The sequence below is a fragment of the Poeciliopsis prolifica genome, unplaced genomic scaffold (assembly GCF_027474105.1).
Source record: "Poeciliopsis prolifica strain line A6 unplaced genomic scaffold, Auburn_PproV2 SCAFFOLD037, whole genome shotgun sequence".
Lineage (NCBI taxonomy): Eukaryota > Metazoa > Chordata > Actinopteri > Cyprinodontiformes > Poeciliidae > Poeciliopsis > Poeciliopsis prolifica.
Genome location: NW_026562412.1, coordinates 3,009,378 through 3,036,879, shown reverse-complemented (window position 1 = coordinate 3,036,879; position 27,502 = coordinate 3,009,378). Strand labels below are relative to the sequence as shown.

Here is a 27,502-nt window from a genome sequence, read left to right as displayed (position 1 = left end):
CAAAATAAATACGCGGTCAGCTTGACTTTTGTATTTTATTCAACGTTTTTGTTGTGACACAAAGTGAGGCAATTCGAGTTTAATAAGGACTAAAAAGAACAAGAAACTAAACAGTAATGACAAATTTACAAGATAAGAAAATTAATATCCAGCAGCCTTTTCAAAAATATAGTTGAATTCAATGCATTTATAAAGTTGATGTTGATTTAGGTTAATTTAGAGAAAAATATATGAATCAGACATACATGGATTTAAATATGCAAAGTTTAAAAATAACTTTGCAAACAATAAGAATGTGCAAATAATGGCAAGAAACTTATTTGCAATGAAAAGAAATGCAGCAAGAAGTTATATTGAGTCATAGTTGATTGAGATGTATGGAGTGCTAGGGGTGGCAAAATTATATAAATAAATGCACCATAAACAAATTAAATGTATATAATAATAATAATTAAATTTAAAAATCTATAATAAATTTCACATATTTTCAAGAAAAAAAAATTAAAGAAAAGATAATCTGAAGTTGAATATTTTTTTACTTTTGCTTGGCAAACTTTCTTGTTCTTTCTGTGAATATTTCTGAAATTAGTCTCAAAATTTGTAATGTCTTCCTGACAAATTTACCAGTTTTGGAGCTCAGAGAATTTCCCACTTTTTTCCCCCAAAAAATCTCTTAATTTAAGAAGACATGTAATCTAATTTACAAAATTGCATAACTTGTGGCAATTTTGATCATTTGCTCCAAATTAAGTAAATTAACTTGTCCATTAAGTTGTCAATAAATTAAATGTATCTAAATAAAAATATAAATTTTAGTCAACTGTCTTGCTAAACATAAATAAAGTAAGATTGACAAATTAATTGGATTCCATAAAGCAAATGAAGTTGCAGTGTACCCACAAGTCTTTCGATTATCGGAGCTTTAAATGTGTAGCCCGGTTTGCACAACATCCGGTTTTTATCGTGTTGATCGGCGATACTAACTTTATTCGTGTAACCGCATCCATATGGTTCCAGTCTGGATGTGGAAACAGAAATCTGTGCAGAAATAACAGCTGGGGAAGCGTCTCTTCTCCCGGCGAACTCTTCTTCTTCGGTTGTTTGATTTGAAGCCCTGCCTGCAGCAGGTTTAGCAGCTAATCAGGCTACAATGAGCTCCTGAAGCGGGGGTCGAGCATGGCCGCAGACGTGGATAAAAGCACCCCGGAGAGAGAACGCAGCAGCGGGCGCAGTGGGCAGAGGAGTCCGGGATGTGGAGCCTGGTTCCGCGGATGGATGTGGTCCCTGCTGGCGGTCCTCGCGGTTCCTCTGGCTGGACTTGGGATAAAATACTACCAGAACTCCCAGCTTCTCAAGCGTCATGTAAGATCCACTTCTGGGATTTCCATCTCAGTTGCGTTTAAAGACATAATTTAATGACTCATAGTTGCGTTTAATGACCTGGGATTAATCAGAAAACGTGAATTTTGGTATTTTCCTCCAATTACTCGCTGTTTTTCTGTCATCCGTCCCATCAGCAGTTTTGTGGCCCCGCTGTGGTTTTATTGGGTGGGCAGGTCTGTCTGTCTGCCTGCCAGCTGCTAAAACATGACAAAGCCTGAAGTCCACAGCAGTTTGGCTCCAAGTTGTTGCAGCCCTCCTAAACGTCCCTCCATTGCAGAGCTGCTGGCAGACACGCATCTTCTGCTGGTCAGACTGGACATAATGGCTCCTCAGGCTCCGTCCAGGACAATGAACTGAGAATTATGACTTTCCCTCAAAGATCTTAATATTGGAATTCTGAGAAGAAAGTAAATGGATCTCAAAGAAAAAATAAAGATCAGAATTAGCCTTGGAATTCTGACTATTTTCTCCAAATTCTAACGCTTTTTTCCAAATTGTCTTTTTCCCAAAATTAAACTTTTTTTCTCAGTATCCAGACTTTTTTTTTCAGAATTTTGACGTTAATTCTGGAATTTTCTGAAAAATATTAGAGTTCTAGTTTTCTCAGAAATCTGAGTAAAATATAAAAAAAATAATTTTGATTTTTCTTGGAGTTCTGACTTTTTTCCACAGAATTCTGACATTTTTCTCTGAATTGTGACTTTAATCTTTGAATTCTGTGGAAAAAAAATCTTGAGTTTTGATTTTAATTTGAGCGTTCTGATGGTAAAAAAAAAATCTGATTTCAGAGTTTAAACCTTGGAATTATGACTCTTTCTCATAATTTTGATTTTAGAAATTTTAGGGGTGGGGGCATAGGGGGGAATCAAGATTAGGACTAACATTAGAATTCTGACTTCAATCTATAAATTGTCATTTTCTCCAAATTCAGAGTTTGAGCTTGGATTTCTGACTTGTATTCTCTCCAATCTGACTTTTTTCTCATAATTATCATATTCTCAGCCATGTGAGAAAGTCCCTTAGATTTAAGGCGTTCCTCCCGAATGTTTGCTGTCTTCCTATCTGTTTCATTAGATGATTGCTCCCAGATGCCCATCTGCATAAAAATCATAATTCTCTATTCTTCCTCCATAGAATACTGATGAATTTTTGTAAATACATTTTTGTGTGCCTACACCCATGATCTAAGCTTGTGACTATTTGTGCCCTGGAGGATTTCAGTTCAACTGTTGTCACGACTCATCGTGTCCCAGTTTTTGGTTGAGCATTAGTGATCTTTAATGGTTTTTATGTAAATAAATATCCGTGCTGCTCATTAGGAAGAGGCGGTTCAGACTCTGGGAGTCGAAGGCTTGTTCCTCTTCTCCTCTCTGGACACGGACCACGACCTCTACCTGAGCGCTGAGGAGTTCAGACCCATCGCAGAGAAGCTCACAGGTCAATCTCTTCACCTGTTTTCATTTCCTAACCAGTCCTTTGGTCGTTCTGTTTATCTGCAATATTCAACCTTTTCGCTGTGACCCATTATGCTTTCACGTAAAACCAATTGACCAAAAACGGCGCAGTGGAAAGTGACTTAACAATCAGGAGGTTTTTGAAACGGCTTGTTTTCTAAACACCAGAAGCATTAAATTTATGCCAAAACATTTTATCAGATGAAAGTATAAAAATATACATTTTGCATAATAGGTCCTCTTTAGATATTATTTTTATGATAATTTATAGTGAAATCAAAGCAGTTTTTTATTTGTACACTGACAAATTACATCAATGTGAAAAGATGTTAATTTAATTAATTTCAAGAAATACTTATTGAATCCAGAGTTAGGTAGAATAATCATGTTGCCAAAAAACATTAACTTATTGTCAAAAACGGCTGTTTGTTGTTTTTTTAAATGCTTTGCTGTTTTCAGAAGCAATAGAGACCCAAATGAAAATATGATGAGTACAATGCAATGTTACATAATAGGCCAACTCTCAATATTGTTTTTGTCAGTCAAATCAGATTAATGTAACATTTCACATAAAATCTCAATGAAACCCCTTCAGGTTTGTGGTTGTATTGAGTTTAGGGGATGAAAGTACTTTTCCAAGGAGCTGTAACTGTGTTTTCCTTGCAGGGATCACAGCGTCGGTGGATCTGGAAGAGGATGTGATTGACGACCCAAACGGGGAGACTCTGGTTCTGGAGGCCAGCATGAAGCCCCTGCTGCTGGACTCCATGACAAAAAGCCGCGACGGCTTTCTCGGGGTAAAAACCATTAAATAAAAAACATCCAAAAGGTGTTGAAGTGTATGAACCGGTATTGTTTTGGTGCAGGTTTCTCACAGCTCGCTGAGCGGCCTCCGCTCCTGGACGCACCCTGTCGTTCCCTCCTCCTCGTTCCCCGCCGGACACTTCCGGGTGTTTCTGCCCCCAAAGGGCAAAACGGAGCCGGGAGACGCATGGTGGGTGATTCCCAGCGAACTCAACATCTTCACTGGCTACCTGCCCAACAACCGGTACCACCCTCCCACCCCAAAGGGCAAAGAGGTGATCCAGCGCTCCGGCTCGGTCTGTTTGGGTTAGCTGGGTTTTGTTCTGATCCAACGTTCTGGTTCTGCTGCAGGTTCTGATCCACTCCCTGCTGAGCATGTTCCACCCGCGGCCTTTCGTCAAGTCGAGGTTTGCACCGCAGGGAACCGTCGCTTGCATCAGAGCCAGCAGCGACTTTTACTATGACATCGTCTTCAGGTGAGGAAGCTAGCAGCTTCATTCATCCCAGGCTTCCTGCTGGGAGCATAACAGTGTCATGTTGTTATGCTACTAACTATATAACAACTAGTTCGTTAATTTTATTTCATTACAAAATTACTTTTTTGTAATTCAAAAAAGTTGCAATTACAAAAAGTAGTGAGTGAAAGGAAAGTATGTCAGTTATGCTAGCTTGACTATGACAACCTTAACATGTGGATGTGCTGTGGAATTTGCCGTGTTTTGGTTCAGTGGACAAAAAAAGGCGACGTATACACCAACTCTGACAGATCATTGGTACAACAGGTGTTTAAATTAGCTAATCAACAGCTGCAGGGATCATTAATGAGGTAATTAATTAGCTTGTTAGCTGTGTGGACTAGGTGTTAATTTCTTAGTTTATAGAAATATTTTTTTGGTTTTGTTTAGAATTCTGGAACCTGAAACCTTACCACGTAATTGTAAACGAATAAAAGGGAAGAAATTAGACTTTTTGAAGTGGGTGGATCTCACAAATCCATATTAATACGTAGCTCTTTCATTGAAATGTGTGTAATGCAAACTCAGATTTTCATTGTGTGCAGGATTCACGCAGAGTTTCAGCTCAATGATGTTCCAAACTTTCCCTTCTGGTTCACCCCGGGTCAGTTCACCGGAAACATCGTCATCTCGAAGGACGCCTCCCACGTCCGTCACTTCCGCCTTTATGTCCCCAGTAACAGGTAAAAGCTGCTGCTGCGCGTTTTCCCTCTGCGGTGCTCGGCCACGCCAGCATCGAATAAGAAACGTAATTAAAGTCACATTTGAATTGGCTTGTTCATGCGATAAGTTATTAGAAATCATGGCAGCGATGGATGTAAATAGTTACATGAGATTATATTAACATATATCATCATCCATGCCATGCGAGGAAACAGCAGTTACTGTAGCTGCGTTTCCATTGACCAAATTGCGCAATTTGATATTTCAAAAATAAATTGTAATTTTTGACCCTAGGACGAGATGGTTTTTGGCCACATTGAAATAAATGTGTTTTGCAAAATACGTTTTCTCGTCACATGATCAACAACTGGCAGTTGACACTGGCGCAAACCAGGAAGAGCCTGAAGTGGTCGGAGGAAGATGGCGCGGCATAAACAAACCTATTTACATGTGATTTTAATTAATTAATGGAAACACAGCAATTCTGTTTTTTCGACATTAGCGGAATATCAGCAGAAGTTTTGCGCTCACTGTGTCCCGCTGTGTCGCAGGTCTCTGAACGTGGACATGGAGTGGCTGTATGGCGCCAGCGAGAGCAGCAACATGGAGGTGGACATCGGTTACCTGCCACAGGTGAGAATGAACGTTTACTGTTTACATGCAGGAATCACTAGATCACTTCTTGCTCTGTAACAATAGAAATTACTGTCTAATTTCTTAGGAGATAAAAGTTTTCATTGTTCAAGTTTAACCTGACTACTTCTGTTTCTCATTTAAACAAGCAACCGTTTTATCTCCATTTTTTCTTTAGTTTAACTTCTATTGAAACTATTTATAGCAAATATATCAAGTTTCCATCAGTCACCAAATATTATTTTGCCTTCCCCTCAACACATTAACAAAAGCAAATAAAATTGATAGAAATTAACTTTTTATATTCTTATGAAGCAACATTTTTTTAGCGTAGTCGACGCATATTTGTTGGATTACTATTGATTTTGTTATGAAATTCATTCACTGAAAATTGACTTTTTTCTCAGAATTTTGACCTTGAACTAAGAATCATAATTCTGTCAGCGTGTCAAAATCCAAAACAATAACCAAATATTCTTGGGTATGATGTTTTTAGACCTCAAATTGTTCCTTCTGAGGATTTGTAAACCTGCACTTTTCACACTCCACATTTTGAGTTTTCTGTGAAAAACATCAGAATTCTGACATTAAATTTGGAATTTCGATAAAAAGTCGAGTTTCTGGGAGGAAATTAAATTTCAAATTCTGAGGTTGACGTCAAAATTTGGGGGAAAAAGTTGGATTCTGAGATTATAGTCCGAATTTTTCAGAGGCCCTAATTTTGTTCTGTACTAAAGTAACCAATTTATTGTAATTTTTTAATTCTTGCAGTTTCCCCCCTGCAGATCTGAGTATAAATATGAAAGACAGTTGAAGTCAGCGTCATTCAACAGCCCTATTTATTTCCACTGTAGTTCAGTGTGAGTAGAAAACCTTTTTGTTTGCAGTTGGAACTGCGGTCTGCGGGCCCCTCCACTCCCTCTGTCATTGTGGATGAGGATGGAAACGTCATCGACAGCCGGGACGGACGCAGCGAACCGATCCAGTTCGTCTTTGAGGAAATTCGCTGGACCTCAGCGATCAGTCAGGAGGAAGCTTCCTACCGCCTGGAGGTCACTTTCTACCCGTTTAAGAAGGTAACCATCCACTGGAGAGGCTGAACGGTCAGTAGGTGGCAGCAGCGGGTTGTTGTTGACCTTCATGTGTTTGCAGGTCCCCTACTTGCCTTTTGCAGAGGCTTTTGAACGAGCAGAATCAGAGAAGAAGCTGGTCCATTCGATTCTGCTCTGGGGAGCTTTAGATGATCAGTCCTGCTGAGGTAATGTTGCTAATGAGGAGCTAATTTACAGGATTAGCCACCCAGCTTTAATAATAACTGCCGATGAGTGAGGAATTGTCACCCACACTTTCCAGCAAGGACAGCTAATGCTAAAACATTAAGTTAGCGCACATGTTGGCGCCCAACCTGAAGGATCCAATCATGAATACTGACATGGTATTTAGTGGCTGCTAATTCTTCGCAACTAACTTTAACTATGATAAAGTTGATGCACATACAACCCAAAAGTGCTAATCATAAATATTAGTTCTGCTAATGCTAAAGAACTACAACAACATGGTATCTAGTGGAAGCTAATGCTAAAGTGCTAACTTTTACCATGTTAAAGTTAGCGCACAACCTTAAAGCTCTAATTATGACCACTACTTCTACTGACAATGAAGCGCTACATCAATGCGTTATTTAGCTGAAGCTAATTCCTAAGCAGTATTTTAACCATGCTAAACTTAGCATCTTTTGCTAGTGGTTTCAGTTTTATAGCTGGTGAGTTCTATTGTTAATTTTTACCTAGCTGACTACTGAAGGGCTTTGGTCAGAAATCATGCAAAGCTAAAGCAATAAGCTTGAAAATGTGTTCCTCTGCTAGCACTTTAGCAGAATTATACCCCCCACTGGTCAGGCAGGTTGATGTTATTTCTTGATTCTACAGGTTTTTCTACTTTTTTCACCTTCAGTTTGTCTTCTCTGCAGGTTCGGGGCGAACTCTCCGGGAGACGGTCCTGGAAAGTTCGCCCGTCCTCGCTCTGCTCAACCAGAGCTTCATCAGCAGCTGGTCTCTGGTCAAAGAGCTGGAGAACATGCAGGTAAGCTCCCAGTGCAGTGGAGAACCAGTGAAACCATTTACCTGCTCTGCAGCTACACAAGTGCTCAGTTTGTTTCTGTTTCAGGCTGACAAGCAGAACCCTGCGCTGAGCGAAAAGGCCCAGTTACATCTGGAGAAGTACAGCTTCCCAGTGGAGATGTTGGTGGCGTTGCCCAATGGAACCATTGTAAATATTGAGTCAACTATGCATTTATTTTATTGTAAATGTAAATTTTAATTAGAAGTTACCTGCAATTACTTGTGATGGCTTTTATTTACTTTTACTGATATTTAATACTGTAGATGGAGTAGCTTGTGAACTCATGAGCTGTTTCCCTGTGGGGATCAATACAGTATATTGTATTCTATATACGACTCGTGTTAAAATGTTAATTTAGTAAATGCATGTTGGGGGAATGTGCAGCAGGCTGCCTGCGTTCAGTGTTATAATTGTTCATTGTTCTGTAACCAGACAGCCCTGAACTATTTTTGCTCTGGACTCTTGGTATCAGTTCAGCGATGTGCAGCCTCCTTTCCTGATCAGATAAAAACGGAAATGGCTTTCTTGCGTGTTCCTCAGGTCCACCACATCAACGCTAACTACTTCCTCGACCAAACGGCAATGAAACCAGAGGACGAAGGGGCAACTTTCAGCTTTTCTGGGGGGTTCGAGGACCCCTCCACATCCACGTACATCAACTTCCTGAAGGAGGGACTGAAGAAAGCAAAGGACTACGTAACCCAATAATAACTATGTATTTCACAGCAACTGGCATTTAGAGAAGATCTATGATCTGTCTGCAGCAGAAGTTTTTTTCCCACTTAATTTTTATTTACTTACACACTTTTTGTGCTAAAATTAGGGCTGCAAATTCAGTAATCCATCAGTTATTCTGACATAGGGCAGGACAATAATCAATAACAACACATTTCTTTGTAGATCAAGATAAACACATATTACATTTGATAAAATGTTAAATAATTTCACTCAAACTCTCCTGGCTAGCTCAGCAAAGTTGGTGGAATATTCTAACTCACTCTTTAGTTACCTAGCAACAGCTTGTTGAGTAACTTATAGTTACCTAGCAACAGCTTGTTGAGTAACTTATGGTTACCTAGCAACAGCTTGTTGAGTAACTTATGGTTACCTAGCAACAGCTTGTTGAGTAACTTATGGTTACCTAGCAACAGCTTGTCCAGTAACTTATGGTTACCTAGCAACAGCTTGTCCAGTAACTTATGGTTACCTAGCAACAGCTTGTTGAGTAACTTATGGTTACCTAGCAACAGCTTGTCCAGTAACTTATGGTTACCTAGCAACAGCTTGTTGAGTAACTTATGGTTACCTAGCAACAGCTTGTTGAGTAACTTGCACAGCAGCAGTTTAAAGTTTTGCCACAGTGACTCATAACTGATTAAAAATAAAAAAATTGGTAAAACAAGAAAAGTGCCAAAAGTTTGTTAGTATTTCAGATATTTAAAACAAAAAAAAAAACAAAAACTGATGTTGATATAATCAGTTGATATTATCAACATCAGCTGATAAATTTTGTTTAGTTACTGATGTGCACAAGTTCTTTTGTATTTCTGTATGCACCAGTTAACGATTAATTACTTAATTCATGGTTATTTCAGAAATTAATCACATTTGATTAATCCTATTGATTCAATCGATTAATCAATCTGATGGATTTTTCACTGTGCAGTCTAGTTAGCAATTAATCAGTTACTAAATTGATTATTTCAGATTGATTAATCATGATTAATTGGTCCAGCCCTAGTTAAAGGACCTTTTTGCAGACAGTGGGTCTTTCTCGCGGCTCTGCCTGTGTGGTATTGAAGCGTCTTCGCGTCCAGAGCTGCTCCTGCCGTGTTTTGTGCATTTTGTGACGTCGTCGCCTGAAAGCTCTCCGAGCCGGGGGACGCCTGATGTTGTTGCCGATGCGGCTGGAGCAGCAAAACACTCAAACTCTGGCACATAAAATGTAGATTTTCTTTTTTCGTTTATTTTATTAAAAATGTGTAGTGTGCAGATATCAATGTGATCAGACCAAAGAGCATTGTTTCAGGTTTATTCCACTTGCTTCATATTTACAGGAGACAAAACTGATGTTTTGAGTGCAAAGATGTTTTGGGTATAGAGCCTGTTTTACTGTGTTAGACAAACATTTTTGTTTTCATCTCATGCCTCAGTTACTTCATTAATTTACATTTGAAAATAAAACAAGTTGGTTACTACAGACTTCCCAGAGCGATAACCAGGTCATTTCAGTTTCCTGTACAAAGCCTTTTGGAGAAACAAGTTCTTCCCTGAACTATTGGTGCCATTTTTCCATAATAAATACACGTTTTTCTGTACAAATCAGTCTTTTTTTCTTCTTAGCAATCTAACAGTTCTGGTCATCAGCATTAAAAGAGAAGTCAAATATCCATCCAGATTTATGGATAGCTGCGAAAGTGCAGTTTCTCTGGAGCTGGATAATAAATGTTTAATCAAATATTAGGAGGCAGAGTTTAGATTAGAGAAAATTACCAACAAATTCAAAGCTGTGAATTAAATTTTGCCTTTAAAAACCCAATTGTTTTATATAATTGTGACAGAGCCTTAGGGCCACACTAAGAAAATGTGACAAGTCTCGTAAATTGTTTGCAACAGAGTAAACTGAGAATAAAGTTGTAATATAAAGCAGTCATGAGAATAAAGTCATATGCTTGGTCTTGAATTATTTTGAGTTCATTTTTGTAATAAGACTATTTTCAAAATATGACTTTATTCTTATTACAACTTAATTCATATTATTATAAATAGATTGAAATAATAAACTAATTCAGTAGTACTTTATTCATAGTATTGATAATAAAGTTGTAATACCATGACTTTATTCTCATAAATTACATTTTTTACTTTTTATTTTGTTAGTATGGCCGTAATACTTCATCGTATGTGATCACTCCAACTTACCAAAACAATTTATAGGCGTCATTAAATCCCAGATCAAAATGGCGTCTCTGGAGGTGATGACGGGTCAAAGCAAACGTTTTACTGTCCGTGTAGATCCACTGAACAATCATTCAAATTCACATTGTGCAGATTTCCATGAATTAATCGCCTGAATGATGTAAGTCAGGTAGATCGGTCAGAGTCCTGACCAGCAGTGATGACGCTCGTTCTCCACTTTCTACGGCGTAGAAGAGAAAAACGAATCGTCTCCGTTCCAGCTGGACCAAAACCCGCAGCGCTGATGAAGAGCAGATTAACTCCTCAGATCTCGTACGTATTTTAACATTAGTCATGCATTAAGAAGGCAAGATTGTATTTACACGTGTTAATGTTCAATTATAAAACAATGGGGATGCTAATTTACATTAAGAGCACTCAGTTTGTCTGAGGTCAGTCTGGTGATACACATCTATATATGTGATCTATGTAGACGTGATTGGTTTCTTCTTCTGGGCGATTAGCCCTGTCCTCAGTTGAACGTCCACACCTCCAGCTCCATGATGCGGAAATCGTCGGTTTCAGAGAGGCAGCAGTTGTTGAAGGTGTAGCAAGGACTGCTGCGGCCCAGATACAGGTTCTCATCGACCCACAGCCCGAAGTGACCGCTGGGGGGGAGAGAGAGACGCACCGAGGCCGAGTGAGCAGCAGGATCAATCCAATTAATCACGATTAATACAATTAATCATGATTAATGAAAAAAATTATTTGATTAATCATAATTTATTGATCTTTGAAACAATTCTTCACTAATTTAGTAATGATTAATTTGAGTAATTGATTTTGTCTTGTCAACTAATTTAGTAATCCATAATACATTAATATCATGATCAATCAATTATTAAAATAATTATCAACTTTTTTAGTAATGATTAGTCAAAATTAAGCAATTATTAAAATTGTGAAGTAATTCAGTAATCAAGTAATTAATTATTGAAGTAATAAACTAATTTAAAATTACTCACAATCACAATTGATCATAATTAATCAAATCTCAAAATAATCATTAAGTAACTTAGTAATTGACTATTCAAAACTAATAGATTTGATATAATTGTCAACTAATATAGTTATCGATTAATCGCGAACATCTAACAGCAAACTGATAACTCAAGTAAACATATTTTCTATATATTTCTTTTATTATAAGGTATACTTTATTATAGATTTACATTTTCAATACAATACATATTATTCTTACATTATTCTAAAATGTAAATTTTCTTATTTTAAAAAGTAACTGAATTATTTGTTTATTCACATCTTTTTATGTATTTTTTATATTGTATTTAAAAACGGCTCAAGTGTAAAATGAAAAACCTGCAGATTGTCCCAACTTTTCTGCCAAGCAGCCTAAATTTCCCACATGTGACTAATAAAGGATTATCTCATCCTGAAACAGACGAAATGCAAAGCTGAAAACATTTTTACCTTCCACCGCCGACAGCGAAGCAGTCCAAGTCTCCTTTAATGAAGAAGGAGTTTTCTCCTGTCCACTTGAAGCTCTGAAAACATTTTAAAGAAAAGACATTTTAAATATCCAAAAGAAACAAATTATTAAGTCTCTGCAAACTATATTGTCCTTAAAAACCAAAGAAAAACTGTAGACTTTTATCATCCACTTTTTTGGTAGAATGAGAAAAAAGACACGGAAAAACTAGTATGAAATACATTGAAATAAAGTAACTTATTTACATGTAATGGAAATGTTTCTGACAAGAAAAAAAGGATGTGATTAATATGAAATATATATTTTTTTATAATCAAAATTGTATTTCGAAAAAAATTATAATACAAAACATTGTGTTATAAAATAATATGTTAAATGATAATGAAGTTTTCCTCCACAAGACTCATGAGGTTCGTATTTTGGCCCAATGAATGTAGTAATTATTTAATAATGAGTAAAAACTTTCCAAAAGTCGATGTTTCTTCTCATATTTTTGTATCGTTGTTTGTTGGTTAATGCTCTCTGGTAACCTCCATACTAATCTCTAAGTTACAAAAAAATCGCACAAATTATGTCATTTTGGAAATGTTTTCTCTTTATGATAACATTAAAATCTAGAGTTTGTTTTATTAGCTTACCTTAAAACGAGGATGCAACATGAACAGGAAGGTTTCTCCAGTACCATAAAACGTCTCACTGGGTCTCAGAGGATCAGACAGGAAGGCCCCAAAAAGCTGATGGATTAGTTCACAATCGATTAAAAATAGCCGGCACCACATTTATAGTTTCTGTTACAGTTTTTACCTCATCCAGAGCATCTTTTATGACGATCAGCACAGGAGAGTCGGTGCTGCTGAGCTTCCTGTAGAGAGACTTGAGGCTGGCGCCATGCCGGGATGTGCTGTAAGCAAGCTGCCAGGCGCGGCCCACCGTCCGGGCAGGAAGCTCCTTACACAGCTGGAAAATAACAAACATTTCACTTGAAAACCAAAAACCTCAAAGGGTTTTTCTGGGATTTTATGCAACAAATCAGCAGCCTGTGAAACATTTTAACTTATAAATGTTTTTATTGTTTTCAGATTGTCTAAAAGAAGCAGAATGTAAATGTTTTATTTGATTAATATTCTCAACATTCGTTTGCACAAGCCGGAATATACTGAAAAAGTTGAAGTATTACAAACCTTGACTGTATCTCCCACATAAACTTTTCAATGTTGGCATTTAAAGTCAAAAGGTGCGAAATATTTATCTGGTTGAGTTCCTAAAACGAGATGATCTGCAGAAAATTAACCAATAAAGGAGAGATGATTAATCTACTATTGAAATAATCAGAAACTAATTTAGTAATCGATTAATCATAGAGGAATTAAATCATTTTTTTATTTGCATTTCATTAATGTATTTCCAGTATTGTACAGAATAAACAGATTAATCATTAGTTGCAGCCCTATGTAATCAAAACTTTACTAAGTTTTAAATTGAATTAAAAGCAACAAAGCAGTAATTAAACCTTTGAGCTCAACTGAGTCGAGCCTTTTCAAAGTGCATGTGTGCTTTGTGTCAACAGTGGGATCACATGGCGGCGCGGCGCTCACCTCTCTGACATGTGAAACCTGCAAAACGCGGCTGTTCTCCACGACGTTACCGACCCCTTCGGGTTCCCTGTCAATCACTGCGTCCAGCTTGTCTTTATTCTCCTCCATCAACACCATCTCCAAAGAAGAAACACAGACGCCAAATTAGCTCCTCTTGCTTTTAATCTACAGGTAGGAAAGGGTCCTGCTCACCTCCCAGTCATCTCCAGAGCCACGCAGCGTCTGAAACATCTCTGCGTCCTCCTCTACTTTGTCCTCAATGAGAACAAACTCTTCTTCATCGTGGTCTGGCTCCTCCTCCCCGTCCAGGAGACGCAGGTCTGACCGGTGAAGCTTCAGGAAGGAGCGCAGCTCTTCTGAGCTGCAGAGGGAGCAGGATGAGTCAGGATTACTGGGATGACAAACAACAGCGACAGCTGCAGCAGAAAGGAGACGCTGCTGCGAGGAAGGCAGGATTTAACATCAACTCTGCTTTTCCTCTCTCATTCAAACAAGGAAAAAATAGCAAATCTGCATGTTAAAAAGTCACCTGTTAACAAGTGGTGACTTTAAATGAGTTGGAATCATTCATTCACTTCAGTAAAAACAGCAGAAATACCTTGCAACAAAAAAAACCCCCAAAGCAGAATAAATTCACTATAAATCTGACAAAATCAAAAGCCAAACAGCAAAACATTTCAGTTTTTCTTGTTCTTTCAACATCGACCATCAGTTCTTATAGACCAGTTGCAGCATGACGTCGCATGGATCCCACCCCCATTTCCAGCTGGAGAGCAAAAACCTGCTAGCTGACAATGACTAGCATTGGTTTTAGCTGTTAGGTTATCAATATTACACGCTAAATCTTAAATGTATGCATGATATATCAAAGAAAAGGGACACAGTGCTTTAATTAAGAGAAAAAAATAGTGAGGGAGAGGGAAGTAGTTCAGTTATGCTAACTTCACTTTGACAACCTTATCATGTAGATGTGACGTGGAATTTGGTGTTTTTGGTTCAGTTACAAAACAAAAAAAATTCAGCCCACATACCAACCTGAAATCAGAAGAGGTGAGGTTAGCACTTGTGCTAACCAAAAGTGAGAAATACTGAAAAAAGCTGAGGAAAAACCGTTCTAAAAGTCAGTATTTCTTCACATGTTTTGTAGTATTGTCTGTGGGTTTTGCTGTTGACATTGTTTTTCCTTTCTGTACCTTTCTTGTGTCAGAGCGAGCCAGGTGTCCCTCCTGGGTAAAGTTTTAGATGAACTCTTCTTCTTCCCTGCAGGCGACTGAACCCGCAGTCGCAAGAACATCAAACCGCCGAGACTTCCTGCCGACGGCCTTCGAGGAGCTGGAAGGCAAACAGACGTCCAGAGAAGAAGAAGCCAAGATGAAACCAGCAGACGTAAAAGAGCAGGTGGTTTTTCCACCAGTAATAAGGCCCAGTTGGAAAATAGTTATTTTCAACAAGAGCAAAATTCTGATAAATTAAAATTAACTATGTTTACTCTAATTTTGATTTTATCATAAACAGGACCCCAAATATGCAGACTCTCCCAAATCCGCTTTTTCTTAATTCACTAATTAAAATTGTAAATTTTTAAGAGTGACACAAATCCTGCTCTAGTTGATTAGAATACACTGAACATTTCTAACTTTGGGATGTGAAATGATTTACATATTAGTAACCTATACAAATCTATCCTAATAACAAAATTTAACCTATAAACAAAAAGCTGAATTTATTGCTGAGCTTCATGGTTTTAGTTTTAAAACACCATGTCATCCAGCCTTACCTTCAGTCTGACTCTTCTCAGAGGATTTCTCCGTGTCCTCTGGTCCACCACAGCAGAAAGTTGCGGCGCTGCTCAGGACGGCCAGACCGCCCACAGGATCCTCGGTCAGCACCCTGAGCGAGCCGCCGTCCAGCCCCCCGTCCACATCGTCCGTGTCTCTGCTGTCCGCCTCGTCCTGCTGGGAAACCTGGTTGGTTAGGCTCAGGGTGGGACTGGGCAGCACCGATGGAGCCGCAGAAACCAGCGCCGGGGGGAAATCCTCTGGCTTTTTGCCTCCATGACTCTTAGTGGATTTAAGCTTCTGGAATATGTTCTTTGCGTTTCCTCTCCTTCTGCAATGAAAATAACAAAATCTGCAATTTCAGCTTTTTCCTTGAGCTAAGGAGGCAAGTTATCGATTAATAACTGAATGTAAAGACCAGTTTTGTCTAGTAACAAGAAGATCAACCATCTTTTCATAACATAAATCATTTTTTATAATATGCTGAATATAAGTAGTTAAATTTCAATATTATTTTGTCAGTTGAATTATACAACGATGTATTTGGGACATTGCAGATAGAAAAAAGAGATTAATCTCAGAAATTTTCTTGAAAAAGAGAAAATTTCTGAGTTTGAAAAGTAAACTTTTTTTTTTTATCTTTGAAACTCTTCTACCCTAATTTTTTCTCACAAAAATTTCCTGGATTAATCTAAAGTTTTTTCTTGCAAATTTTAGATATTTTTCCCCCATAATGTTACTTAAGGAGCTTGTCGGGTATTTATACTTCAAAACAGAACCGTATAAGGTGCATTTTATATACGAAACCGGACTCTGAACGCTTCTCTTCTGTTACACAGCCGCCATCTTTGTGTCTTCATAATTAAAAAGGGTGACCAGCTACGCCCTCTGCTGGACTGCGGCCCAACTACAGCTCTTAAAGTACGTCTAAAAAGTTACTAGTTAGTCGACTGCAACTAATTTTAATCTGATAAACCGTTAATCGACCTAACTGGAACCTATTTGTCTGATTTGTGCGAAGCAGTGAAACAGCGCCGACCTGTGCTGGGAGGCGCTGAAGTGAACGTGTGAAACGTCAGAGAAGAAAGAGACGGACGCCAAACTGTCAACAGCGCAAGACAGAAGGTAATCCTCGAAGCCATGTTCCGTCACCAGCGGATGGGTTTTGGACGGGTCGAAGAAGATTTTAGTGGGCGTTACCACCAGGATACCAGAAACCACACCCTGACAGAGACAGACGGAGATGGGGTTTCAGACTCTTGAAATCAGAGTTTGTATTTTGTAGTTCCTCACCTTTCCGTCGGTGATGTAACGGCAGAACAGTTTGAGATACAACATGGCGGCCGGGCGCTCGCCCTGGCAGCACTCCGGAGGGAGAGCCAGAAGGCAGAGGTGTCCATCTGGCAGCGGCACCGCCTCCACGTCCTGCCAGCAGCAAGTCACATCAACAGGTTCATAAAAACAAGAGGATTTTTTTTATCTTAAGATATAAGAATCAGTTTGTTTTTTTCATTGATTTACAGCTTATGTGAAGGCCGACCCTATTTGTTTAGGGCTCCACATACCAACATTCCTAAGCTACTCTTTGTGGTAACATCTTATCATTAGCTTACATCATACCAGTATTATTATGGCTGTTGATTTCAAACTTACAGGAATAGCAAACTAAAAACATTGGTTTTGAAATGAGAGCGGTGTTTAAGTCAGCCACATTATTTTAATTGTGGCTGACTTATCAGTTTTATAAAAACTGATAAAAACTAAATTGGCAGTAAAGAAGTTAAAAAGGTTGAAGTCTTATCTTTCCATCAACAGTGGCAGCAGTCAACAGCAGGGAGATATTAACTTATTTGTGTAACAACTATAAAAAAAATAATATAGAAATCACTTTTCCATGAGTAACTGTATTTAATTTGTATTATTCAATGCAATTTTAAATTTATATGCCTTGGGCCGGCTCTGCTTATGTAAGACTACAGTAGCATTAAGTCAGTTAACCAAAATGACATCGTGGATTAAAGGACTTCATGATTTTTCTAGCTACAATAAATACAATATTGATCTCTGAAAGGCTTCTCCTCTGAACTCACCCATATCTACAGTGAGAACAGCAGTTAAAGCAGTGAAAACAGCACAATCTGTGACAAGCAAGGCAGGACATAACCCGTTTTTACCATATCACACAATATGGAGGACAATAAGGGGAGTAAAAAAAATCTCCAAAGAGAAGCGTAGCACGTTATTCATTGGGAATAAAAAACTACATCCACCTCAGGTACCAACGCTGTAAAGTCACCAGTTAAAGTGACAGCAGTAATACCTCCAAACCCTAACCTACTTCTGGCAGGTATCCCAGCCTGTAAATACTCCTTCAGCCAAGAGTCCTTCAGGATTTATAAAGGATGGTGTTAGATCCTCTAAGTGTCCCTTCAGAGCAGTTTGCATGCTTTCCAAACTGTTTATTTTATGTGTCTAAAATGCAAAACCAAAATGTTGGGCCTCTTTAAGTAGTTATTTATAAATCCTGAAAAGTCTGTAGGCTCAAAAAATAACCACCTTTGCTTTTCTAAGATTTCTTTTGCTTTGTATTGGGATTGATTATGTTAGTTTTCAAATGAGAAGGCAGACATGATGCACCGTCACAAGTGGAGCTGCAAGTAACAATTATTTTAGTACTTAATTATTCTGACAATTAATCAATTAAATTAAAAAAATTAATTCTGCAGATTTTTTATTAAAGCCTCTTTATACCATATTATAATGGATTATTAGTAATAACAATAGTATTACTAATATTAGTAATCAATTATTGTATTGATTATTCTGACAATTAATTGATCAATCAAATAAAAATTGGCATCTTTTGCAGATATTCCTTTTAAAACTTTTTGTATAATATAATATTAGTTATTGATTATTAGTAATATAAGTAACATTAATCATTAATATATTAGTAATCAATTATTCTGACGACTAATCAATTAATCAGATAAAAATTGCCATATTCTGCAGATTTTCCACTAAAGGGCTTCTTGTGTAATAGTAAAAATACATTAAAAGATTAAATGAAACAATTCAATTACCTTTTTAAATATAAAGGTTTTTTTCATATTTATTTATTTATTGTTACCTAAAGTGACTCTTTTCATCTTGAAAAGAGTCACTTTTGCAGAAACAAAGGATGCATAAGTAAAAATGTGGAAAGCTCAGTCGTTTCCTTCTGATTTAACGTCATCACAGAGTAAGTCTGATCTGGTGATTGATTTTTGGATTAACCAATTAATAATTGGAGAGCAAAAGGTGCTTAATCGGAGAATTATTTAACAGAATGTGAAACCAATTGAAGTTCAAAATTCTGTAGAACATATTTACAGACAAAAAAGTTTTTATTTTTATTTTAAATGCAAAGCATGTATATTTTTGTAGTCTAGGCTTTAGTACTGCTGTCGTTTTATCAATAAATGCTAATGATTAATCAATTACTAAATTAGTTGATGGCTATTTAAATAATCAATTAATCACAATTAATCCAATTAATCATTCCAGCTCTATAAAACACAATATTTTAATGAAGTAAATAAGTTTGTTTTCTGTAAATCATTTTAGATATGAAACATAAACACCTGCAGGTTTCTTTAGTGCATCACAATTAATCCAACTAATAAATAATTGCTAATAAACAATCTCTGGGTGCAAACCACCTCTTTCTAAAAGGTTGCAACTTGTAGACACTTCTCAGCAAAATGGAGAACATGCAGCAATTTTTCCACTTACAAGAAGTTTGTCATATTCAGCCTCTGGAGACGGCGTCTGAGCCGGGAACGAATCCAAACAGTCCTGATCTGCATCTGCCTCCGGTTTCTCCTTGCAGTCCAGCTCTAGCTGAGAGGATTTTCCACTGACTGAGGCATCTTTTCTCTTCGAGACCAGCTGCTTCAGAAAGGAAGCCATGATAAGATTAACTCTGACTTTGACATGGACACACGGTGCACCACGAAGACAGGAGGGATCACTTCCTCTTTCTGCATTTCCCCTCCTCTCCGTGTTTGTAGTCACATCTGATCTACAGGAGGGAGATGAGGGCTGTAAATGTGAAGCGGCTGTTTTATCTGCGATGCTCCAAAATGTCAGATTAAAGGTGAACTGCTGTGCTGTCTTGAACAGGTTAGGATAGATCAATGCAAAACCTATCCTAAGCTGAAATAAAATTAAATGTTACTTTTTTTTTTTTTTTTACAAAATTATTCTTGGATAATGAAATTTTTGTCTGCACAATTCTGCCTAATGTTTTACGGCGTCTTGTTACTTTAATTCCAAATAAGCGTCGGCTGGCCACGCCCCCCTACTCAACCTTTACTCTCCCACATGAAAATGGCTGCAAACAGATGTGCAATTACACAAAGGTATATCTCTACTTTGAAAAGCAGAGGTGGAGCCTCCTGTATGGAGCTAAATTGGAGCGATAAATTTGTAAAAAAAAAAAAAAATTATAAATAAAATTGAAACTGAAAATAAAAAACATTTTGAAACAGAAATTAAAAGATTCAAAACTGGAAACAATTCAAATCTACTTTTCAGATTCAAAAGTGTTTTTTCTTTTTTTTCTTTTAGATTTTTTTTCAGTTTCAATATAATTTCAAATAAAATTTTTCTTTTATGAGTTAAACTTTTTTCCCCCTTTTCTTTATGGTCCCAATTTAGCTCCATACTCCTGCAAAACCAACAAGAATGCAACAAGTAGTTTCTGGATGGAAAGTCAACAACAAAGACCATGTCTTTGTAAAACAAGTTGACCAAATGTCCTTGAACTCTCCTTGGGTTGCTAGGAAACTGGTGGAACTCTGCTGTTGTTACTAGGCAACGGGAAGAACTCTGCTGGGGTTGCTAGGCAACGGGAAGAACTCTGCTGGGGTTGCTAGGCAACGGGAAGAACTCTGCTGGGGTTGCTAGGCAACGGGAAGAACTCTGCTGGGGTTGCCAGGCAATGGGTCGGGCTTCCCTGGGGTTACCAGGTCAGTGTCTGCTGATTTGTGATGTTACATTTGAGACGTTTTTGAAATGGTTTGTTTTCAAATCAACCAAAAATAACAATTTATTGCCAAAAAACAGCTGGGTGGGTTTAATAATCGCTTGGTTTGTGTTCAGAAGCAGCAGAATACCGAATGGAACCACAAATATGTGCAAAATGTGAATTTGGCATACCATGCACCCCTTAAAATAATATTAGCTTTTATTTCTAAGTTGAATGTTCTGAGTGAGGCCTGGAAACTAAGGGAGTAACTTCCCTTCTTGCTGAATATTTTAGTCATAAGAGCAGGGGAAGTTCTCGTTTGCATTACAAATCGACACAAGTCACATTTCTGCAAACATCAGATGTTAACAGCTGGCTCATACCTCTTTTATTTCGTTGGTATCAGAGCTGAGTTGCGATGCAGTTTTGTCTCCTGAGGATCCATTGCTGCTGAACGTAGACGAAACGCTGAACACCGTGTCCCCGGGGAGACCCTGCAACGAGCAGCAACAAAATGGTTTCCGGTTGGTTTTTATCACCTCATGTTCAAACACTTCACATGTACCTCTTTGCTAATGCAATAAATAACAGTTGGTGTCCGTTGAACGACAATAAAAGTCTTGTGTATGTCATCAGTTATCACAATTTATGATCTAAAGTGTTGTGCAATTCATTGGTGCTGGGAGGCAAATTAAAAGAAAATGTAAAACATCTGCAGCTGGTTTACATACGGCGGTCAGTTAGCGTCGCTCAGTGACTAACTGATGCAGTGAATCAGTTTTCTATTTCCTGACAAGTTAAAACGAAAAGTTACCACCCTGCAACACTTAGACCTCTTCTGACACATCTCCATTCAACATACACTTCAGTGGTAAATAATTAATAATGAGAACATTCATGAGCCCCACAAAGTGCCTGCAAATTATTCTCCAAAAGCATTCAGCTATAAACGATACAACGCACTGCAAAAACACAAAAACTTACCAAGTATTTTTGGTCTAGTTTCTAGTGCAAATATTTTAGTACACTTGAAATAAGACAAAACTAACTTAGTGATTGTTACCTTAAAACCTTGTTTTCCTAATTACGTTCTAGTTATAAGTGAAATAATCTGCCACTGGAAAATGTTTACTCATAATAGCAGACTCTTAAGCTAAGTGTGATTTCAGCTTTTTTGTAGTTTTTAAAAGTATTAATTTAATTGCTTTTTTAGCGTATATCAAAGTAATTTCTATTTCTATAACATGGGAAAAATGCCTTGTTCTATTGGCAGATTTCACTTATAACTTCTTCTGCAATTTTAATTTGTTATTTGATTAAAACAACCTCCGATATCTTGCTTTATAGGAGCAAGATACAGCTCAGATTTTCAGATGTTTCAGATTTTACTGCTGGGTCAGTAGAGGTTCAAAGAAGCAGAATATAATGTTTTACAGCTCTAATAACTATTAATGCTATTCTAAATGTGTGAGAATATGAGATTCATAAAAAATCAATCCAAGCTTCCCGTTTTTAACTCAGAAATACAATATAAGTAAATGATCAAAGTTAAACTGATAGGTACCTTGGAGTAAAAGCCTGAAAGTGTGTTTCTTCCACTGTATTTACTGCAGAAGTTCTTAAACAGACTCGTTTTCCCCATGATGTCGCAGAACTGCTGAACTTGAATCGTAACTCTGAACCTTGGACACGTCCTATGTAACACTTTCAGGCCATAAAACTGAAGACGCATTTCAAAACCAAAAGTCCTATTCCTAGCAACCACACAGATGTTACATAAATGTCCCAGTTATCAGTTCGCTCATCCGTTTCAATGGAGGAGCTGCTGCTGTAACAACCACTGGATATGATGAACGGTGACTCACAGTGCTGCCATCTGCTGGTGAACCAACCTCAGTGGCCACGGTGTTGCTTCGCTCCCACGCAGTTCCTGTGAGGGACAAAATTAAGCTTGTTTCATTTTTTGAAGATACTTCTGGGTAAAATCTGCTTAGGACACAAAGCTGTACGAAAGAGGATAAGGTACACTAAAAAACGTAATTTTGACATTAATCTGGAGAAGGAAAAAAGTCAAGATTATTGAGATTAAAATCAGAATTTGAGAAAAAAAATACTGACAGTCAAAATTCTGAAAAAAATTCTAAAAGTCAAAATTCTCAGAAAATTTTCAAAATTCTAAAAAAGGCAAAATTTTGAAAAAAAATATCTAAATTCCAGAAAAAAGGTCAAAATTCTGAAAATAAAATTAAAATTTAAGAAACAAAAAAATACATTCTGAGATTATTGTCGTACAAAGACAAACAAATTCAAGTCTAATTTAAAGTCAGAATTATGAGTGAAAAGTCCAACATTGTTTTCCTTTTTTCAGTGGCCCGGTTCCTCTCCATGAAACTGAAACCAGGATCTGAATAATATTCAGATTTGAATTGAGTTGACCTTTTATGACCTCTTGAATTCAGTTTGTTTAATGTCGTCTTGAAGCGCTACCAGAAAAATAATAACAGTGTCATTTCAGTTCAACACACATTCCCTCAAACCATGCAGTTGATGCTGAAGTAAATTTGAAATCATGCGGCCAAGCAGCACCTTGCAGGTAATACTGCCTCAGCTTTGGGTTCCTGATGTGGGGGACGTGATCGAGAGTTCGGCCCACAGCGACGGGGTCGTTGCTATGCGGAGCGCCGGCCGTGGCGTTCTGCATGATGTGGGACTGAGGTCGATTCTCCCAGGGAGGCTTAGCGAACCGTGGAGGCTGAGAAACACCGGCAGGCAGCTTGGATCCTAACCTGAGACACAAACTGACCTATTACCAATACAAACTGATTTAATACCAATATAAAGTAATTTATTAACAATATAAATGAGCAATGTGCCACACAGTTTGCATTCATAAATCTCCATTGTGGAAATTTGCACTGAGTATTTTCCTCTTATCCACATTGGATACTTTTAGGGTGTGGTCTAAGTTTTAAACTTTTGGATCTACAATAAATAGCATAAAAAAAGAAGAAAGATTTAACAATATTTGCTTGATTTCATGTATCTTTTCATTTTTCTTCACAGATTTTATTATGTGGATTTCGGACTTGGAGAGCCAAAGTGTGAGCAGTGCAGCATCCGCAGTCGGCTGTGAGTTATTTATAGTGGAGTGGGCGCCGTCGAACATTTCCTGCCAAGATGGGGCTCCTCTCACCCACATGATGGAGGCCCAGAGCAGTCGGCCCCCCACCGTCCTCAAATCTAAGAAAACTGTTTTGTTTTTTGCTATTATTTTAAAAATATTAATAACAAGTTACTAAATATCAATAAAAAGTCACACAAGTTACCGAATATCTTCAAAGCAAAAGCAGCGCAAATGAAAATGTTTGCTGCACAAACATAATTGAGTTAATTGGCATGAATTTTGTTAGATTTTGGCTTAGTTGACCTTTTATGACCTCTGGAAGCATTTATTAAGGTTTCAGCCAGCCGGTCAGTTGGCTTAGCTACCTGCTCTTCACGTTGCAGAAGTAGCCGCTCCTGGTTTTATCCGCCTGCGGTTTGAGGCTGGCGGCTCCTAACGTCTCCGGCCGTCTCACTGATTGAGCCATTTCTGTTTTCTGGTTTGGTGCAGGAGCTCAGCTGGCGTCCTTCCTCCTTTTGTTCCCCATGCTAACTATTTAGCCCCTGTTACTCCACCTGCAGGAGACGGGAAAATCATACAATGTGAGCTGATGTTTACCTGCATTCACCAGACAGGAGGACGTGAGCCAGACGCTCATCAGAATAATGGAGGCAGCCGATCAATTCAGGAAAACTGCCAATCATCCCATGTCACTGGTTCATAAGCCTGACAATCAATATGAGCTGGTAGCCCAAGGCTGCGAGGCGGTGCTGGAAAAACCAACCCGCTCCCTTAGTTGAACCATAATTCAACTATTTTATGGGTCTGATTGCTGCAAGAAACTAGAAATGAGTTCAATAGAGCCTGTTGACGACATGAAGTAGGCAAAAATGCAACACATCATGTCCTGATCTAAATAACAACATTGCTCCTTTATTAAACCTTCATCAATGTTTTTATCAGCATTTCACTGAAAAGTAGCTCCTATAATGGGCTGAGTAGCTCCACCAGGTGTTTGCTCATTTCTGCTGGCTAGTCTGAAGGAGCTGTGTGGTGGAGGAGCTTTGACCTTCAAGGAGGAGCTAGGACCACCCAGTCGTTCTGACTGGTTTCCATACATGCATGGAAAAATCAAAGCAGTTTTTATGAGGGAGAAACATTATAACACAATGTAAAGCTCAAAAAGATCAGATTACATAATATGCTGTCTTTAATTCTTTCCTTTTTGATAAAGTTGGCAGTTCAGTTATTCTGATCTGTCTCTGTAATTACGCTGCCACAGGCTCAGGCTGCTGGAGGTCAAACTGGAGACTTATTCTCACTTTCTTCTTCTTCTACTCTACAATTTGTATCATTTGCTGTTATGTTAACTGTCAGTGTTTTGCTTTCTTTGCTGTTTTTCTCTCCATAGAAGCAAAATCTGGTCTGGCGTTCAGTTGGGCTGTGGCTCATTCTTCTGCTTTTAACTTTTCACTCTTCATGAATATAGAAAAGAATCCAACACGTCCACTTGTTCTGGTTTTGCTTGTAAAATACCCTTTGAATGTTACGAATTTAATTGAATGATATTGATGACAGTGACTCCTGGTACAAAGCTTTTTCTGAGGGTTTGGATCTCCAATCAATCACAGTTGGAGCCAAAGTTACTCAAATAATGCATCAACAAATCACCCAGAGTCTGGATGATTTGTTACAGTCTCTATCAGAAAATCAAGAGAAAACGTCTGACCAGCAAGATGAGAGTTTTTGGATCATTTTTCAGGTGGAAAATGATCCAAAGCACCAGAAAATTCACGTCTGAATGGCTTAAACACTAAAATGAAGGTTTTGTAAGAGCCTGGAGGCTTATTATTAATCTGATTGAAATCATGTGACAGGACCTTAAATGCTACAAAGTGGCTGAATTTCAACAATTCTGCGAAATTACATAACTATTTTAGTTTGCTACCTAAATGTATGCATCATATTTTGCAATACTTTATTTTATCTGAAAAATTCACCAATCAGGTACAAAACTTTTCAATAAGTGAAGGGAATAACAAGATGGAAGTAAACAGTTTTACTTATTGGACCAATAAGAAATGACTAACATTGTTTAATATAGATGCTAGAACAAAGATATCCTGGGGTTACAGAAAATTATTATTTTATTCTGACAATCAGGTACAGAAATTGCCACTATCTGCAGATGTTTTTTGCTTACCACTTTAGATTATTTTATATAATAATAGAAATACAGTAAAATGCAAATAATAAAGTTATCCAAGTCCTTTTGTAAATTAGAAAATAAACATTTTCTTGCCTAAAATGCAATCGCATAGCATTTTTTTAGTTAACGCTTGATAATTTGTAGCAAAGACTGCCCTTTCTTCTTGACTTAGCATCATTACAGTTGAGCTGATGCATTGATAATTGGATAGCAAAAGGTGCCTAATAGGAGATTATTTTTTACATAATCTGAACCAAGTGCAGCTAAAATTGCCACGTAAGCAGTTTTGGCCAGAACATAGGGTTTTTCATCTTAAATGCAAAATGTTTATTGTATTTGTGTTCTTTATCTATTTTTTTTTTGACTCTCCAGTTAATCATTAATGGACTAGTAATTATTTGAGGATCATTTTCATCGCGATTCATTTGATTAATTGTTACATGACCAAGTCACTTCATTGGGGAACATGTAAGAAAAGTTATCCTGCAGAGACAGTGGCGCAAAAATATATCTACGCTTAGGGGCGCCACTAGAGCCGGCGCCAGATGATGGAAAAATATTTGTAGTCTGCATTTTACAGCTGCTTGTGCTATGAACATATAATTACCTATCATGCGTCTCCATACACTTCAGAAAGTACTTAGCTGCACTCCTGTGCAAAGGTACTGTCATACCACCAGTTTTAGCACTTTTAAAGCACAACAACTGGTTTAACTGCTAACTTGGTCTTCAGATTCCTCAGATATCATTCCAGTCCAGAATGTGTGGGATTTGCTGCCTAAACCAGTCCCGTGAAGGGAGGCCCTACCTCATAACTTAAACATCAGCACACCCTCAGGGGTCAAGTGGAGCTAATGGACGGGTCATTGTTATTTTGTAAAACAGCATTACTCGACCATAAGCCTAATCGTCGAATATGTTTCGAATAATATGGTTCAGTTAAATAAGAGCCAATAATAACAATATAATAAACATTAGATTGCAGCCCTCATTTGGTATTCCGGGCTCACATCCCTCTGTGTGGTGGTTCATTAGCAACAGAGAGTCACCAAAACATGTTTAGTCATTTCCCTCCATTCTTCAGTCGTACTGTTGAGATTATGCAAGAACTTGTTTCCTGTAAAAGCTGGCGTTAACATGATCGCTGTGGAGGATGTGAGCATTTCAGACGACATCACACAGAATGATCTAGAGAGCAGCTACTGCAGAAGCAAGCGACACCCTGCAGCGAGCAGAATGAAAACAAACGGGGAACAGAGAGGGGAACGTGAGCTGCATCTCTACTGACCTGAGTCCAGCCCGAGGATGGGACGAGCGGCTGTCACATGAGCGCACCTTCATGTTGCAGGGTTATGATATCACTGCAGACAACAGAAACAAGTTGAGGCTCCTCCCTGTCAGGAGCGCCGACTCCGCCATTTGTCAAGATAGTTCCCCTCCTCTTCTAGACACGCGGAATAAAGTAATGGGAGTGATACATCTTGTAGATTCAAACATCTTTGAAAAAAATAAAAGTAAGAAAGAAAACAATGAATATTATGGTTATTTTTAGACTAAATGTTTCAACACTGTTTGATTCTCGTCATTTCTAACCATGTGCAATATTATACAGCTGAAATAAATAGTCGACATAAATCACAATTGAGCAAATTAATTATGAAAACAAGTTAATTTTTGTCCCGTTTGTTCGTCTTACTAGATTTTTTATGGAATACCGCAAGGCTCAGTGTTTCAGTCCATTCTTTTTCCTATTTATTCAGAAAAAAAAAACTACAAATTTGCATACACTATATGACAAGACAATTTAATTTAATGTACTCTCTCA

General features: G+C 37.8%; 2 protein-coding genes and 1 long non-coding RNA gene across 5 annotated transcripts; 2 read left to right on the top strand and 1 right to left on the bottom strand.

Annotated features, from left to right (window-relative positions):
• Nucleotides 1-989: 989 nt before the first annotated feature.
• Nucleotides 990-9,895, top strand: selenon (selenoprotein N). Its single transcript, XM_055053469.1, has 12 exons — nucleotides 990-1,362; nucleotides 2,703-2,820; nucleotides 3,504-3,634; nucleotides 3,704-3,916; nucleotides 3,993-4,117; nucleotides 4,702-4,839; nucleotides 5,371-5,452; nucleotides 6,340-6,528; nucleotides 6,605-6,710; nucleotides 7,422-7,534; nucleotides 7,619-7,720; nucleotides 8,114-9,895. The coding sequence occupies exons 1-12, from the start codon at nucleotides 1,177-1,179 to the stop codon at nucleotides 8,279-8,281; spliced, it is 1,671 nt and encodes a 556-aa protein (XP_054909444.1). The 5' UTR covers nucleotides 990-1,176; the 3' UTR covers nucleotides 8,282-9,895.
• si:ch211-15d5.11 (nuclear receptor coactivator 7) lies at nucleotides 9,592-27,074 on the bottom strand. 3 transcript variants are annotated; one of them, XM_055053466.1, is made up of 16 exons: nucleotides 26,966-27,074; nucleotides 23,855-24,043; nucleotides 22,952-23,151; nucleotides 22,231-22,295; nucleotides 20,749-20,859; nucleotides 19,129-19,287; nucleotides 16,648-16,779; nucleotides 16,394-16,578; nucleotides 15,354-15,685; nucleotides 14,770-14,908; nucleotides 13,769-13,937; nucleotides 13,577-13,693; nucleotides 12,786-12,938; nucleotides 12,620-12,715; nucleotides 11,963-12,036; nucleotides 9,592-11,139 (listed from the first exon to the last, which is right to left on the bottom strand). In XM_055053466.1, the coding sequence occupies exons 2-16, from the start codon at nucleotides 23,953-23,955 to the stop codon at nucleotides 11,004-11,006; spliced, it is 2,169 nt and encodes a 722-aa protein (XP_054909441.1). In that variant the 5' UTR covers nucleotides 23,956-24,043; nucleotides 26,966-27,074; the 3' UTR covers nucleotides 9,592-11,003. The 3 variants fall into 3 exon arrangements, with proteins under 3 accessions (XP_054909441.1, XP_054909442.1, XP_054909443.1); XM_055053467.1 differs by having other exon boundaries at nucleotides 19,129-19,284; XM_055053468.1 differs by lacking the exons at nucleotides 22,231-22,295; nucleotides 22,952-23,151; nucleotides 23,855-24,043; nucleotides 26,966-27,074 and adding an exon at nucleotides 21,930-22,011.
• LOC129374833 (uncharacterized) lies at nucleotides 16,189-23,672 on the top strand. The gene is made up of 4 exons (XR_008607553.1): nucleotides 16,189-16,275; nucleotides 16,376-16,479; nucleotides 20,772-20,889; nucleotides 23,429-23,672. It is a non-coding gene; the product is annotated as an uncharacterized LOC129374833 (long non-coding RNA).
• Nucleotides 27,075-27,502: the final 428 nt, after the last annotated feature.

Coding starts and splice junctions, on each gene's coding strand:
- si:ch211-15d5.11 (XM_055053466.1), bottom strand. CDS start 23,955: ATGGCTCAATCAGTGAGACGGCCGGAGACGTTAGGAGCCGCCAGCCTC. Junction 22,296..22,951: donor GAGGCAGTATTACCTGCAAG/GTGCTGCTTGGC, acceptor TGTCCCTCACAG/GAACTGCGTGGGAGCGAAGC. Junction 12,716..12,785: donor TAAAAGATGCTCTGGATGAG/GTAAAAACTGTA, acceptor CTAATCCATCAG/CTTTTTGGGGCCTTCCTGTC.